Source organism: Aspergillus ochraceoroseus (assembly GCF_002846915.1).
Source record: "Aspergillus ochraceoroseus IBT 24754 chromosome Unknown P175scaffold_4, whole genome shotgun sequence".
Classification (NCBI taxonomy): Eukaryota; Fungi; Ascomycota; class Eurotiomycetes; order Eurotiales; family Aspergillaceae; genus Aspergillus; species Aspergillus ochraceoroseus.
This window is the reverse complement of record NW_024468479.1, coordinates 2,030,538-2,046,400: the sequence shown is the minus strand read 5'-3', so window position 1 is coordinate 2,046,400 and position 15,863 is coordinate 2,030,538. Positions and strand designations below refer to the sequence as shown.

General features: G+C 50.2%; 5 protein-coding genes across 5 annotated transcripts; 2 read left to right on the top strand and 3 right to left on the bottom strand.

The window, feature by feature from the left end:
* Positions 1–383: 383 nt before the first annotated feature.
* P175DRAFT_0516718 (arylsulfotransferase family protein) lies at positions 384–2,424 on the top strand (the record flags this gene model as incomplete). Its single annotated transcript, XM_040898922.1, has 3 exons — positions 384–779; positions 835–1,980; positions 2,041–2,424. The coding sequence occupies 3 exons, from the start codon at positions 384–386 to the stop codon at positions 2,422–2,424; spliced, it is 1,926 nt and encodes a 641-aa protein (XP_040752536.1).
* A 149-nt stretch (positions 2,425–2,573) lies between these two features.
* On the bottom strand, positions 2,574–3,806 carry P175DRAFT_0501792 (uncharacterized protein). The gene is made up of 3 exons (XM_040897244.1): positions 3,750–3,806; positions 3,549–3,698; positions 2,574–3,496 (listed from the first exon to the last, which is right to left on the bottom strand). Exons 1-3 carry the CDS (start codon positions 3,780–3,782, stop codon positions 2,819–2,821), a joined length of 861 nt encoding a protein of 286 aa, XP_040752535.1. The 5' UTR covers positions 3,783–3,806; the 3' UTR covers positions 2,574–2,818.
* Positions 3,807–5,403: 1,597 nt separating this feature from the next.
* On the bottom strand, positions 5,404–7,761 carry P175DRAFT_0509623 (glycogen [starch] synthase; the record flags this gene model as incomplete). Its single annotated transcript, XM_040898440.1, has 4 exons — positions 5,404–5,521; positions 5,584–5,779; positions 5,838–7,200; positions 7,297–7,761. The coding sequence occupies 4 exons, from the start codon at positions 7,759–7,761 to the stop codon at positions 5,404–5,406; spliced, it is 2,142 nt and encodes a 713-aa protein (XP_040752534.1).
* Positions 7,762–8,950: 1,189 nt separating this feature from the next.
* P175DRAFT_0459365 (vacuolar protein sorting-associated protein 54) lies at positions 8,951–12,584 on the bottom strand. The gene is made up of 3 exons (XM_040894702.1): positions 12,143–12,584; positions 9,284–12,092; positions 8,951–9,211 (listed from the first exon to the last, which is right to left on the bottom strand). The coding sequence occupies exons 1-3, from the start codon at positions 12,360–12,362 to the stop codon at positions 9,025–9,027; spliced, it is 3,216 nt and encodes a 1,071-aa protein (XP_040752533.1). The 5' UTR covers positions 12,363–12,584; the 3' UTR covers positions 8,951–9,024.
* Positions 12,585–12,908: 324 nt separating this feature from the next.
* On the top strand, positions 12,909–15,269 carry P175DRAFT_0438112 (MCM DNA helicase complex subunit MCM5; the record flags this gene model as incomplete). The annotated part of the gene is made up of 4 exons (XM_040893894.1): positions 12,909–13,045; positions 13,101–13,227; positions 13,284–14,683; positions 14,777–15,269. 4 exons carry the CDS (start codon positions 12,909–12,911, stop codon positions 15,267–15,269), a joined length of 2,157 nt encoding a protein of 718 aa, XP_040752532.1.
* Positions 15,270–15,863: the final 594 nt, after the last annotated feature.

Genomic DNA, 15,863 nt, shown 5'->3' with positions numbered 1-15,863 from the left:
GCTTCCTTGAAATCGCAATAAAAGCTTCACCAATGACAGTCAAATGTATGATGATCCGTCAGTTGCAGCAATTCTGGAGAAGATCGCTCGTGAGCATTTGACCTCCTGGAAGCAGCTTGCCGACCAGTCTCGAATCCCTGTGGATCTCTGTCGTCAACACCCGCGTACCCTCCACGCTACGCCTAAAAATACTATGCAGGAGGCATTATATGGGGGTTCTGGCAACCTTTTTTCTAGGCATGTGTCCAGCCCTTTTTCCTTTTTCTTCTTTTCCCCTGCCAGATTTCCTCCTTCGTCTTCTTGCGATATGATGAGTTCGTGACTTGCTTCGCTTCTCGTTTCCACTAAATGCTACAACAGAAGTCGTGAACCCGTTGTCAAAGATGTGGGATCGTCTGTTTCTCGCTCTCGCAATTTTTCTCAACGCTGTTCGCGCGGATAACGGCCCCTATCAACAGTCCAAGGCCTACGATAACGGTGACTTCGGATCATGGCCGACAGAAAATTACCGTTCAACCCCGATTCTCGGTCCTTCTGTAAATTTTATTGAGCAGAGTTCCAAGTGTGATGATGGCCAGTACATCCTAATTGCTCTCCGAGGAGAAAGTGTGGTAACTCCGGGCCCGACGATCCTTGATCAAAATGGGCACCTCGTATGGACCAAGCATTATGGGCAAATCTATAATCTAGATGTGTACGCATACCAGGGAGAGGACTATCTCACATTCTGGGCGGGTGATGACACTCTAGGGGGACATGGTGATGGAACATATTATATGGTATGGTTTTTGTTCCCGCCGTAGCCAAAAACAAGCGCTCTAATTTTTATTAAAGCTAGATTCATCATACAACGAAGCGTACAAGATCCGCGGTCCGAACGGTCTTCCGGCAGACCTTCATGAGTTTCACATTACCCGCAATGGGACAGCCGTCTTCACAGTCTATGACATTATCTCAGCTGATCTCCGACCCGTCGGTGGCCCTAAGAGGGGCTGGATTTGGGACGGTACTTTTGTGGAAGTAGACATTGAAACCGGGGAACTACTATTTGAGTGGCACGCATCGGAGCATTTTGATTTGACCGAATTCACGCAAACTCGCGACAGCGTCGGCGACTCTTACGACCATCCGTGGGATTTCTTCCATATCAATAGTGTCGACAAAGACGCCGAAGGCAACTTTTTGATCTCTGCGCTCTACACCGATCATCTCACCTACATTGACGGACATACAGGCGATATCATCTGGAGACTCGGAGGCAGCCACAGCAATTTCAAGGATCTCTCTGATGGCGCCGCGTCAAACTTCACCTGGCAGCACCACGCCCGATTCCAAGACAATGATGCCGCCATCACCGTCTTTGACAATGTCGCACGCGACAAGCATCCAATCAAACACAGCAGCCGTGGCCTCTACCTCGACATTGACCAAACCAAAATGACCGTCAAAATCCGCCACGAATATTGGAACTCCCACCACGCCGTCACCCCGCAAACCCAAGGTTCCCTCCAACTCCTTGACAGCGGACACGTCTTCGTTGGCTACGGCCTCAACGCTGCCTGGACTGAATTCACCATCGACGGTAAGGAACTCTGCCACGTCCACTTTGGGCCCCAGTCCAGCTTCGGAACCGGGAGTCTCGCGTCATATCGCATCGCGAAGCGCTCCTGGACCGGATACCCACGTACAACCCCGGACTTCGAGATCCATGGCTACGAAGCCGCCGTGAGCTGGAATGGCGCGACCGAAGTCACAACATGGGTTCTGGAGGGCGCGAATGCTGCAGTTCCTACCAAGAACAACGAACCCTCTGATCACTTTGAGTTTCTGACTGCGCTCCCGAAAACTGGATTCGAGACTATAATCTCCATCCCCCCGCATACGACACAGGCTTTCTTGCGTGTCAAGGCCGTAAACGCTGCAGGGTTCATCCTAGGTACAACAGCTACATTACCATGGGACCCGACGTCCAGTGAGCTCGTGACATCGAATCTCACTCACATCGCTGCTCCCGGTAAATTTTATACTGACCACGAGGAGAACCACAAGGACATGAACGGCGGTCGCCATATCGCTCTACGCTCCACTCTCTTCTTCATATTCGGTTTCATCAGCGCCTTTATTTTTGCTGGCTCTATACGAACCTTTAGACGGTGCCGCGCTCAACGTGCCGCGCGCCGACGCGGCGGCGGCGGCGGCGGCTGGAAGGCCATCGACGGCCCCGAGGAGGACGAGGAGAGAGGACATGCCGATGATACCGAGAGTGACAGCGACAGTGATGGCAGTGATATTGAGTTCTCGTTATTAGGGAATCCCCGGTTATCGCCGCGTCCTGGGTCCGTGGATCCAGGGTATGCGAGTGCGAGTGCGAGTGCGAATGGAAGTCCGCAGCTTGGGGATGGAACTGTGAAAAAAGAGGATTAGGATTATGAGCTGAACGATTTCTATACAGAGTATGGTTTTTATTTGTACTTTTAGCCTATTATAGATAGATATATATGTATGTATGTTACAGTAGTGTAGCATAGTAGTGATAATGATTAATCTTGTCTAGTGTGAATACAGGTACGACTGCAACTACACATGTGTGGATGATAATGAAAATACGAATATAGTTTGAGATAAATGGTCCTCAATTGCTACCGGTGTCTGATAAGGAATGCAAATAGCTACGTGGTCTAGCAAGCTACATTGAGCTTGGAAGATCGGTTCTTCCCCAGTAAAATGAGAGCAAGATCTCTCCCAATGAGCGATAGGACAAAGACCACAAAATCACAAGTAAAAAAGAAAACTCAACTTAGGCAAGAGCTTCTTTTTTTTAAGCAGGAGCAGCTGCAACGACTTCCAACCGTCTGAACCCACCTTCGACCGCAACCTTCTCCTGCAACACCGCCATGCGCTTCTGATCACCCAATGGATCAGCCGAGTCCCCATCCAACGGCCAGGAAAGATACTCGTTCGTATAGTTGGGGACGAACCCGGCATCCAGGATGTCCAGGCGCTTTCCATAATTGGTAACCTTCGCCCAGTCACGCTGTACATTCTTCAAGTCGCGACTGAAATAAGCGAAAGAACGCTCGAAGATCTTCTGGTTCACGGGTGTACCCATGATTGGCTTCATATCGATGAATTCCTCATAAGCTGCTTTCGGGCTCGCGAGAACATAGTCCGTTGCCCGTTTCACGGCGCGCATGAACTTGCGTACTTTCTCTGGGTTAGCGGCCAGGAAGGCGTCATTGGCGATATACAAAATGGAGCAGAAGCAGCAGCAGCCTAGTTCGGCAAGCTGGTCGATGCGGAGCATTTGGACGTCGCTGCGGGGGCGGTTCTGGGTCGCAAGCCATTCGGCCAGCTCAACCATTTGCACGTTTTCGAGGCCGATGCCGGCGTCGATAGTACCGTTGATGATTGCTTTAGTAACGTTCATGCCGCAGCGGACAGCGGTGTAGTCGTCTGCAGTCATGCCGTAGTACTTGGTGAGTTCGTCGATTTGAATCTTTCGCGTCGAGTAAGCATCGAGTAAGCACGGAAGATAAAGAGAGGCAAACCTTTCCAAACTCCCCAACATAGCCGATTCTTTTACCCTTCAAGGTGCGGAAGTCCTCGGTGATTCCGCTGTCCTTGAGGTATACCACCCCAGTGAAAGGCTCATCGAGAAGAGAGCCAATTGAGGTCACGGGGAAGTTACGAGCTTTGGCCTGTGCAGAGTTAGCAGCTTTCAGTCGATAAGGAACAGGAGTAGAACAAACCGCAAGTGTATGGATCATGGCCTTGAAGCCCATGTCGACCTTGCCGCTGCCAATGATCTCAGTGACATCGGACGGGTCATTGGGCTCCAGCAGAGCAACCTTCAGGCCTTCTTCCTTGAAGAAGCCCTTGCTTTGGGCGAGGTACAGGGGAGCGTGGTAGGGCGTCGCGTGCCTTGAAAAATCACATCACGACTTAGCATTTGGATTGATTCTACAAAAGGATAAAGAGGGGAAGAAAAATGCCACCAATCCGTACCAGTTGGTGAGGAAAGTAATCTTGTCAGTAGACATCTTGGCACAGGTTCAGGTCAACTAAATGACTGTAGATTGTCAGCATGAGAGACACGAGGTCTCTCTTATCTTCTGAGACAAATTGGGGAAGGGGGGAGCAATCAATGCAGCGCATGTCCTTTCGCTAGTATTATCTAGATCAAGTTGTGACAGTATAATCTCAGAACAACCGGCCTGCTGTGCTCTGTTTAGATTTCTCTTGATATCTAACCAGAACACAGCCGACTCAAGTCGAACACCTGTCATGCGCGAGCAGTGACTCTTATTATAATCTGTACGATACCTTGACCCGTGTGAACCCATAGCGGAAGAACCCCAGCGGTTGATCGCTCCTGACTGCGTAGCCTCATTGTGGCCGTACCGGAAATCGATATCGATAAAGTTAATTGGAGAGGAGTAGTAGATTGGATGCTGGAGTTGGGGATGGAGATGGATAAGGAAGGGAACAAAAGAGAGAGAGGGAGAGAGGAGGATGAGAGGACAATAAATATTACCTCGCCAGTCACGAGGTGGAGCTTAACATCCCCCTCCTCCTCCCCCACCATCCGGGATTCTTCCTCATACTCCGGTCTATTATCACCCAGAGCAAGTTTGGCGATGCCACTTCTTTTCTCGTCGGAATCACTGGGAGCGGAGCCACTACGAGAACTCTTCCCTGATTTTATTGGACTGAGATCCAGTTGGGGAACCCTATTCACTAAGTCCCACGTTACGGATCAATTGAACCTGCGTCATCCTACCTACTTGGCCCGCAGAAACAACCCGGACGACTGCAATCCGGATCATTTTCGGAAGTCATTGCATTCCTTTAGGCGCCTGTGAGCACCTGGGGAGCTCTGGGATTGGCTCTAGGCCCGTTCCATCAGTCGATGTCAGGCCTTGGTAATCCTATAGATCTCCCAGTCGCAGATCCGTCTCTACATGTCCCTGACTACTTCCCCACCAAGTGCTTGGCCTCTGTTCTGTGAAAATTTGCATCCCGAAGATGCAAGTCATTTGCACAGGTAGACACCAAGTATTCGGATCAGGATATGAGGTCCCAGAAATGAAGGAGAGGGTTGCATTAAATAATGGTCGTGTGGCAGAAAGACGAAGAATAGTATTAATAGATGTACGGATATGCCGAACACACAAATCATCATTTGAGCGATCCTCCACCGGACGCAGTCAGGCCAAGTCGTCTCCAATCGCAATATTGTTCACACAAGAAAAAAGACAGAAAAGAACAGAAAAGAAAAGAAAAGGAATTGACAGGCAAAAACGATGCAGAAGATGCTAGAAGGAATAATAATTCAAGGACAAGCTCGAAAGTTTCAGAGTGAGGTAGGTTATCCTGGTGGGAATTTCCGTCCAAATCTGCAGGTCAGTGACCGTCACCGTTCACCGGTATTTGATCTAGAGGAGAGGATGGTCGATCGGACTTTTTCGTCCGGAGGGTAAGGGGAAAGAAATGGTCATCCGGGTCATCTTCCTCGCTGGTGCTAATGCATGCTGGTTAGTTGCTATTATTTCCCTGGCAATTGAGAGGAAAAATAACACTTACGGGAGTCGCCAACCAACGTAGTCTTCCGTGCTAAGACCCTCTTTGACTTCCTGGAGTGATGCAAAGTCCCCTGGTGTCATCATTCCCGAGCGATCCCGTGGAGAACCAGGAGCAGACAGAGGCCGCGATATCTTTTGTTCTGTTCCGCCAATGATATCGTAGTAGTCTTCGGAGTTGTCGAAAGAAGTTGGATAGGCTATAAGGGGTTAGTTAGTACAACGAAAGACGCCTCAAAGTTTAGGGGCAATACATACCTCTTCTTAAAGCCAGCTGTCGGGCCTTCACGTATTCCAACCCCATGCGTTTCCAGTCCAGAAGATCACTGAGACGCTCGGTGCGGTTACGTTGATTGATCCGTTGTCGTCGGCTCTTCAAGGTAAAGTTGTACATAAAATCAGTCAGTTGATTCACCGAGTCATCTACACCCTTCATTCGACGGTCCACAATATAGATTCCATAGTCGGAAGAGTTTTCAATCAGCTCCTCCATATAGCATCCAAATCCAGAAAGGTTGGTGGTGATACTGGGGACTCCCATGACGGTACATTCGGCAGGAGTATAGCCCCATGGTTCGTAATACGAAGGGAAAACCCCGAGGTGAGTGCCGCGAACAAAGTCATCGTAGTCCAATGGTAGTACAGGGTTGGATGAGTTCAGGAATTCGGGGTGGAAGACAATTTTGACACGATCAGACGACTGATTAAAGAGTTGAACACGACGAATCTGGTTCAAAATTGGGTCATCGGAATCGTTCAGCATGTTGTGTGTGACAATGGGGGGTAGACCGTGCCGCTTCATAGCGAAGAGTCTGCGCCGTAAAAGGACACGATCTTGGCTGGTGATCAGGTCCTTCTCATCCGGCATGTTGTCGCCTTCCTTCCACGCAAGGCAGCGTTCATACATTCGCTTTCCAATTCCTTTCTCGATCATCTCAATTGTTTCTCGCAGGGACTTAACGACGGCCTGACCCTTGAGTGACTCAACAGTAAGCGAGGAGGTTTGGGCCGGCATGATGATGAATGCAACAATGGTTGTCTTAGATCCGCTAGTCTTAAGTCGATGATTCAGACGAGCCAAGCCTTCAATGAACATATCGACACCCTTGTTGCGGAACTCATATCGACCGGATGTGAACATATAAAGGGTATTGTCTAGATCGAAGTCGTTGTGACCATAGAAGTGTCCGCGGACAAAGTCATTGATCTTTTCCTTCGACTGAGAATGTAGATTTTGGAATTCATGCACGGCAGAAAACTTCTTCACATTCAAGCCATTGGGCAGAACGCCGTCTGGCTTGCGCTTGAGCAGATGCTCGCTCTCAAATGCAGTAATGTGGGAGACGGTGGTAAACACGTCTGCGGAATGGGCAGCAGCTCGCTCAATGCAGTAGCGGTGGTAGATACCCCGTTTCCCAGCCTCCGCATCTACGTCAAAGTGCTGAAGGTTATTGTAAAAGTCGACCGATCCCGCACAGAGATAGCGACCAAGGAGGGTAGCATGGGTTGTAAAAATGGTGGTGACGTCCATATGTCTCTTTTTCGTCAAGGAAAGCGCGACTCCTGCGAGCCACTCGTGAAAATGCGCCACCACTGCGCGCCGGCGCTCATGGGCGATAAACTGTGTTTTGGGGGGGGGGGGGGGGGGTATCTGTTAGCATGGCGCAAAGGAGAGGCGAGAAATCGTGGGGTCAATTGTTGGAGGCGCAGAACATACCTCGCCCAAGAACCACGCCACCAAGTATCCAAAAACAATGGCTTCATTGGTTTCTGTATCGGCGGCAGGGGACGGAATCCCCGCAGTATTCCACAAGTCTCCCTTCCATTCGTCTAGATATTTGTACCCGGTTCCCGTGTCGATGAGGAGAACGCGAGGAGCACCCTCAATGAGCCAGCGACCGTAGATCATGTCAATTCCCCGATCCTTCATAGACTTGATGGTTGCAATGAGGTGGGGGTTGGACGGGGTCAGCTCCTCGACCTCCACCGCAGCCGAGTTGCGATTCAACGGGCCGATCAGGGTATACCTCTCGCCATACTCGGCGGTAGTGACCGGAGCTTTGGATTTGAGGACAGAATAAATGCCTCCAACTCGATTGGCAACTTCTGTTGCGATTTCAAAGAGGATGTGGTTGCGAACATCGCGTCTGGGAGGGTCCTGGTCATTCTCCTCGCTCGCCATAGTGAACTGAGCTGTGGGCTGCACTCGCACGTCGGGATGGGGGGGGGGAGGAGGGGGGAGGGAGAAGGGAAGGAAGTTGGAATGTGTGGAGGAGGGGAAAGAAGGAAGGAGAAGAAGAAGAAGAAGAAGTCAAAGACAGGACTTCTCTTTGATTCCCGGTGACCACGTTAGTGTGTAATGAACAACGCCAGTCCGGGACTCTCGAAGACCGAGGGCGTTTTTTGGTGTGGGGGGAAGGTCAAAAACGGGTGGCGGGGAAATTGAAATTGAAACCTCCCAACCAGATGGGAAGTTGAGTTACGCTGTGAGAATAGAAACTAGGTTTAGGATTCCTTGATCTTGAGCAGCTTTAGCTTGTGAGGGAGGATTTAGGGATTTCATGGGTTTCATGGGTTTCATTGAGTGGAGGTTGCGCAGACTGCAGCTTCAAATCCAAGGAACTCAGGAGGAGGTACTCCGTATCCATGAGAGCAACCAACCCCTCCCAGATCATGAAACCGAACACCAAATTATAGGACCAGCCAACGAGATAATTGTCAGAAGGCGTTTCATTTTCTTTTGAACTACTCCATACCTACCATGTCCTATTTAACCTGGTATTTACCTGGGGATTATTATTTGAAGGTATATTTACCCGGGGGAAGGTCCTTTTCGGACGTAATTTGCCACAGGACAAGGCAGATTCATTCAACCGTTTTTCTTCTTCTTCTTCCTGACTATATATTTAGTTTCGCGTCCCTTTCGATCTCTGAATTGAGTTTATTATCTCATCTCCTCCAGGAACAGGAGTCTTGACTCTTGATATCAGGGTAAACTATCCGGTCTGGATTATATAAGGATCACACAGATCCGGGGAAAGCTGACCATCCATTACGTCATCTCGCAGCCTGTTTGTCTGGTTTGGATCCTGTCAGCTGACCCCGGGCGTCGGACTTGTGATCTTCCGGTTGGGGTAACTAAGCGGTGAAATATGGCAGAATTGCACTTGGATTGCAAAATCTCGCCTCAACCTCATATCGAAGCGACGAGATCCGTGGATTTGCTATTGTTTCCATAATAGAGTCTATTTTAACTGAACACCGGATCGTGATGTAGGAGTTTACCATCGTCAGTATGCAGGAGAGTTGATTATATATATATGGGGGGTACACCGGTACTTATTTGCGTCATGTCAACCGCGACCGCAATTGAAGAAAAACGATAATACGTATATATATAATATAAATTATGATTATTATTATTAGCAGGTTGAAGCTCGCCAGCTTAGACCTTGCTCTCGTCCTGTGGCTTGGGCGAACCCTTTGAGGAAGTATCGTCACCAGAGACGTTTTCCTTGCCTCCGGTTTCTATCGTCTTCTGATCAATTAATTCTAGCAATCGCTCACCCAGATCTCCAAAACCATCTATCTTGCTCAATTTCGTCTGGAAATACTCTGCGTCACGTCGCAGTCTAGGGAAAGAAGGAGGGGGGGGGGGGAAATGTTAGTACGAGAATATTATACTGCACACAGGCAAAACGTACCCCTGCTTTCCCGTCTCCGACTTGATAACCGCTTCGTCAAACGCCCGGGTCCACTGCTCTCGGTAGCTCTTAAACACCGGGTCCATGATCATCATGACTGTCATTTCTGGCAGGTGCTTGCTCAGTACCCGATGCAAGGTGCCCGTTTCCTTTGTCAAGGTCTCCATATACGCGTTCACGCCAGACCCAGGACCAAAATCCCAGTCAATCTTCTTCATCGCATTCACATGCACGTTAGATCTGGAGCCCATAATGTCTACCAGTTTCTCATGGATTCCCGACTGGTGTTCTTGATATAAACGCTTGACTTTATCGAAATCGGCCATCAGGGAGATAGGAGGCGAATGACGGCGGACGAACTCTCTGAGATAAGGAACCAAGGCGATAATGAAACTGAGGGCCTGGGAAGACAAGGCAAGGTGCTTGGTGGTAATATTCTTCAAGCCAGCGCTTCTTGTCGCACCGGCTCCCAAGATTAACTGAGAGGATCGTGAGTTGAACAGCTTCAAAGACTCCAGAAGTCCAGATGCGATCTCCGGGATCATGCTGGGAATATTTGCCATGAGAAATTGATATTCCTCAAGACTCCTCATCATCGTAATTGCAGATTCAGACAGGATATACTTTTGTTCATCAATCACTGCAGTACGGATCTTGTCTTTACCCGAGCCGTTCACTGCGGTGGAATCCGTCGTCGGGGTAGCCTGGCTTTGATCTTTAGCCACCCAGATCTTGGAGGCATCTAACCAAGCTTCAACATCCCTCGTGCTCGAGCTCAGAATGCGGGCGAGAACAGCGGTCTCCGCCTCGCCGAAATCCTTTGCATCCCATCGGTCAGAATCCATCACTTCCACTATACGGTGTCGCTGTTTATCGCCAAAGCGGGTAATATAATCCCGGATTTGATTGCTCACGACAGTCTTCAAAGCCGCTCCACTTCTGCCCGAAATCGCCTCGCCCTCGTCTGCGAAAAGACGATTTAGAGTGAAATATTTTAAGAAGTCTTCCTTCTGCAAGCTAGCCGTCTGTTCGGACCGAACCTTGAGAACCTTGGTTGCCTGGGATTGAGCAATGTCAACTGCTTGGCCGAGGAGGCTCGACATATCAAGAACCTGTAGAATTTCATCTTGGGCCAAAACGTGCGCTGGCACTCGGGAGTCCGGCCCATTGTCCGCAGGAGACTTTGAGCTGTTCGGTGGCAATCCACTCGCAATATCAAGGAGGACTTTGACCTGGACACTTAGTCTGCGTAACGACTCACTGACGCCGGAATAGACCTGTGCTAGCATATTGTATGCATCATCTGCATCGAGAGCTCGAAGATTACGGGCCAGGATGGACGATTTCTCCTGAGAGCTAAGCTGGTGGGACCGGTGGGTAGAAATAGACAACATCGACTCATTATCATCATCGTTGGAGCTTGGCATTTGTTTGCGAATTAAGCTCTTCATCTCTCGCAGCACGGCTGTCTTGAACGCGGTCGCAGCCGATGCTGTGTGGTGTACCCTTGCAAGACCAGTGAGATGAACATGTAATCGCGTTCGTAACTTGTCGTCGATCGACATGTATGCAGGCGGCTCTGTTATTCCAGACCGCTGGGCTCCGCGTTGTCGCTGGAATGAAGACCCCCATCTTTGCAGTGTGACGTCTAGGGGCACACTATCAACGTGGTGTCGGAGGTCTGCAAGAAGTTCGTTTAAGAAACGATTCTCATAACCCGTCCCAATCTGGTATCTCAAGCGATCCAGTTCATTTGAAGCGCCCTCTAGAGCCTTAAGACGCCGGAGGTCGACTGTTCTTCGAGATTCCTCTTGCGACTTGCCGGGCTGATCAGGCATATAGTCCCCAGCCATCAGCTTCTCTACCTCTTCAAGCCCATCAGCTGCCTCCTCGATGTTCCCGTCCTCGACCAATTCCTCGCACCGGGTAACCGATTGAACTACATCTCGAAGCTGGGAAACCGCGTCCGAGAGCATCCGAACATTCTCCCTTCTGCGCCGCAAATTCACGACCTTCAGCCCCCCTAGTGCCATTTCTTTATCGATCTTTTGAAGATCCTTCCGCAGGACCTGGATCCGCCGTACGGAGTCGGCAGCTTCTGCATGTAGTTCACGAAGAGACCCGAGTGCGGTGAAGAAAGACTTCGAAGCAGTCGAAATCGAGGAAATGAGGTGGATTTCCACCGTATCCATGTACCATGACAATTTCTCCTGTAAGATTGCATTCGTAGCAAGTGCCTTTCTGCCTGGTTGAACAGGTTCCGGTACAGCATTTATCTGATCGTCCTTGCTTGGTGCTTGGGGTGGTGTCACAACCTCAGATCTTTCCGATACCACATCAAATGTTCGGGGATTCTCCAGGTGGAAATCATCTTCAAAATAAACAGGCGGAATTGTGGACAAAGGGCTGACCGCGTGGCCGCGACCACGGTGCGAGGAGCGCCTCCGGCCTTGTGATCCGTATGGAGAGCTTGCACGAGAACTAGATGAGATTCCTGAAGGCCGGCGTTCCCGAGATCTTGGGATTAAAGATTCATAATCATCCGGCTTTGTAGGCGTCTTTGCTCCCCCCCGGGCAAGCTGTGATTCCTGATCTCCACCACCTTCTTTCGCTTGCTGGAAGACATCGTAGAGCGACCCAACTTGAGATAGGTACGGCTCAAACTCTTTGCGGTCCACATGTGGAATATTAGTCAAGGTCACTGGGGGTATATCTCGAGTGCTAGGAGGTTTGTAGCCGCCGGGCGCTGTCGACGTATGAGGCGCGAGACCAGTGCGGACAATCGGAGGTTGGAGAAGAGTAGAAATAGCTGGACAGAGTCAGGATCAAGACAATTTCATTTCATATTGCTAAAATTACCATTCTGCCCCGACTCCGCTATCGAGCCATGACGGTTAGACGAGTCGAGGATTCCTCCTATGCTCACGATCGAGCTGGCAGTCGAGCCTCTTCTCAGGGGGGACCTCTGAGGCGGGACCCGCGGTGACTCGATCTGGCTGAAGGAAAACTGCGATAAAGAAGGAGTTGAGGCAGCCGAAGCTAAGCTGTCGATTGATTTCCGAGGGCTCACAGAGGACATCTCGCCGAAGTGAAATTGGCGACTGTCGCCGCTACCTTACTATTCCGGGCCACCTTACCTCACCATGACAAGTCGACACTTTACTGAGCAGCAGCAGCAGCAGCTCCTTAACACAGACGCTGCAATTCAACAGCCCGGATATCTGTAACTGAGAAAAAGGAAGAATCAAGGACAGGAGAGTCCAACTTGGCCGGCAACGTCACTCATCCGAACAGCTCTCCATGTGTCAGATCCATACGGGCTTCACTTCGAGGCGCGCCAGCCCAACCTAATCTAGTAAGGCCTCAGGCCCAGCACCAAAAGACGCTAACCCATATTTAGAAAGCCGTATTTTCTCAAGTTCCGAATTCCGAAATCCTGCCGTGCTGCCTCAGGCCACAAGGGGAAACCACTTAACGCGTGGGGTCGACGCGACGCGTGCCTCTCGCGTCGTGATGCAAAAAAGGGAAATTCCATTTTGCAGGTCACCTCCTAGTTAGAGTGGTGATAATTGTTCAACACCCACACATTCTCGCTCCCCGTCACATCCCCGTTCTGTCTCTCACAATGGACAGGCGTACACCTTATACTTTGAGTGTTCTTGCTCCTAGCACTGATGGCGCTGAAGAGTCTCGCACACAAATCCAGGCTCGTTTGCGAGAGTTTGTGTTGGAGTTCCAGCTGGATAATGCTTTCATCTACCGGTATGCCCCTCGACTCCGGCACTGCAATGCGAAAGAAGGCTAACCCTGTGTTTAGAGATCAACTTCGACAGAATGTCCTCGTCAAGCAGTACTACTGTGACATAGATATCGCGCACTTGATTTCGTACAATGAGGAATTGGCCCACAAGCTCACCACCGAACCTGCAGATATTATCCCTCTTGTCGGTCACCTACCTGGCCATCCCCATTTTAGCCATTTCTAACGGTTCTGCTACAGTTTGAAGGAGCTCTGCAGCAGTGTACTCAGCGAATTGTGTACCCTTCTCAAAGAGATATCGTACTTCCGAGTCATCAACTCCTCCTCCATTCATCTGCATCCCACATTTCGATTCGTGACTTGAACGCGACAAACATCTCCAACCTGGTTCGTATCCCAGGAATCGTAATTGGCGCCTCCACAATCTCTTCCAAGGCAACAACCGTCCACATCCGCTGCAAGAATTGTGATCACAGCGAGAATATTCGGGTCGAAGGTGGATTTTCGGGTCTCACGTTCCCCAGACGGTGTGGCCGTGAACACCAACCCGGTGAAGCCCCTAGCGAGCAATGTCCCCTCGACCCCTATGTTGTTGTTCACGAGAGATGCCAGTTTGTGGACCAGCAGGTGCTTAAGCTTCAGGAGGCTCCTGACCAAGTTCCTGTGGGGGAGCTCCCTCGACATGTTCTAATTTCAGCCGATCGATATCTCGCCAACCGAGTTGTCCCCGGCTCCCGATGCACAGTTATGGGGATATTTTCTATCTATCAAAAGGGAGGAAAGAAAGATGGTGCTGTAGCGATCCGTAACCCGTACCTCCGGGCGGTCGGTATCACGACAGATTTAGATCACACCGCAAAGGGCAGCGCTATCTTCTCAGAAGAAGAGGAGCAGGAATTCCTCGAGCTGAGCCGTCGTCCTGACCTATACGATGCGCTCGCCAGAAGTATTGCGCCGTCGATTTATGGAAATCTCGACATCAAAAAGTCTATTGTATGCTTGCTCATGGGCGGGTCCAAAAAGATTCTTCCCGACGGCATGAAGCTTCGTGGGGATATCAATGTTCTACTTCTTGGAGATCCGGGTACCGCCAAGTCGCAGCTGCTCAAGTTTACGGAAAAGGTCGCCCCAATCGCCATCTACACGTCGGGTAAGGGATCGTCTGCCGCTGGTCTTACTGCATCGGTCCAGCGTGACGCAGCTACGCGGGAGTTTTACCTTGAAGGCGGTGCAATGGTGCTCGCAGACGGCGGTGTTGTGTGTATTGACGAGTTCGACAAAATGAGAGACGAAGACCGAGTTGCCATCCACGAAGCCATGGAGCAGCAAACTATCTCTATTGCCAAAGCCGGTATTACTACAATCCTAAACTCCCGAACCTCTGTTTTGGCTGCTGCCAATCCGGTCTTTGGTCGGTACGATGACCTCAAGACTCCTGGTGAAAATATCGATTTTCAGACCACCATTTTGTCACGTTTCGATATGATCTTCGTTGTTCGCGACGACCACGAGCGCAGCCGGGACGAGAACATCGCGCGGCACGTGATGGGAGTGCACATGGGGGGAAGAGGTGTCGAGGAGCAGGTCGAGGCTGAGGTTCCCCTGGACAAGATGAAGCGGTACATCAGCTACTGCCGCAGGTTAGTCTCTCACCATTCCCCTTTTTTCATTTAACTCTCCCGGATAAGAACTAACTAACCCTTCCCTTTTTTTTTTTTTTTTTTTTTTTAAAGCCGGTGCGCCCCTCGTCTGTCCCCCGAAGCAGCAGAGAAGCTGTCATCGCATTTCGTTTCCATCCGAAAGCAAGTCCACCGTGCGGAACTCGACGCCAACGCGCGGTCCTCGATTCCCATCACAGTCCGTCAACTCGAGGCCATTGTTCGTATCACCGAGTCTCTGGCTAAGCTGAGCTTGTCGCCCATTGCAACGGAGGCACATGTCGATGAAGCGATCCGCATCTTCCTTGCGTCTACCATGGACGCCATCACGCAGGGGGAGGGCCAGGGAAGCAAGGAGATGATGGAGGAAGTGTCGAAGATTGAAGACGAATTGAAGCGCCGACTTCCGATCGGATGGAGCACGAGTCTTGCGACATTGCGGCGGGAATTCGTCGACGGCCGAGGCTACACCGAGCAGGCTCTGAATCGGGCTGTGATCGTGCTGCAACGTAGGGGTACCATTCAGATCCGATCTGGAGGATCGCAAGTATACCGACAGGGTGTATAGTTTTTTTTTTTTACCTTATGACCTGATGTAGTAAATATGTACGGTAGGATTGATTTTTTCTTTCTTTCTTTCTTTCTTTCTTTTTGTCTGGAAAGCATCCATCATGGGATGAGATGAGATTTAGTTTGCTTGGGCACAGCGGGTTGAGTCTACGGCGTCTTTATGGGTATACATTACAAAAGTACTTCCAGTTATTAGTAGTCGTAATGGTTGGAGATTCAATACCGATGCAAAATAGATCTTTGGTTTAATTATTTGATTCCTAGTGGTTGTCATGCTTGGATATGGTCCAAAGTCGACTCGATATATATATAGTCCCCAGATCTCAAGCTCAACTCTAGCACCACGATAACAATAAATCCTGTCGAGCTCCAAACTCAATCTTATGCTTCAGTTCTATATGGTACGGGGATGTAAACCGATTTGGGTCGTGGGGAACCCCGCAGACGCAGCCAGAACCGCCCGCCCACCTTTACTGTGCGCATCTGCAAGTTTCTGACTTCCCAGACACACACACACACACACACACACACACACAGAGAGAGAAAGAGAGAGACAAATATATATCTACGGTACAGTCTCACCACCCTAGAG

Excerpts from the sequence above, each read along its gene's own strand:
- P175DRAFT_0501792 (XM_040897244.1), bottom strand. The coding sequence starts at position 3,782 with ATGGGCTTCAAGGCCATGATCCATACACTTGCG. Across the intron at positions 3,699-3,749 it reads CCATGATCCATACACTTGCG|GCCAAAGCTCGTAACTTCCC; the intron begins GTTTGTTCTACT and ends AACTCTGCACAG. Across the intron at positions 3,497-3,548 it reads ATGTTGGGGAGTTTGGAAAG|ATTCAAATCGACGAACTCAC; the intron begins GTTTGCCTCTCT and ends TCGACGCGAAAG.
- P175DRAFT_0459365 (XM_040894702.1), bottom strand. The coding sequence starts at position 12,362 with ATGTCCTCTGTGAGCCCTCGGAAATCAATCGACAGCTTAGCTTCGGCT. Across the intron at positions 12,093-12,142 it reads AGCGGAGTCGGGGCAGAATG|CTATTTCTACTCTTCTCCAA; the intron begins GTAATTTTAGCA and ends GACTCTGTCCAG. Across the intron at positions 9,212-9,283 it reads TCGGAGACGGGAAAGCAGGG|ACTGCGACGTGACGCAGAGT; the intron begins GTACGTTTTGCC and ends TTCTTTCCCTAG.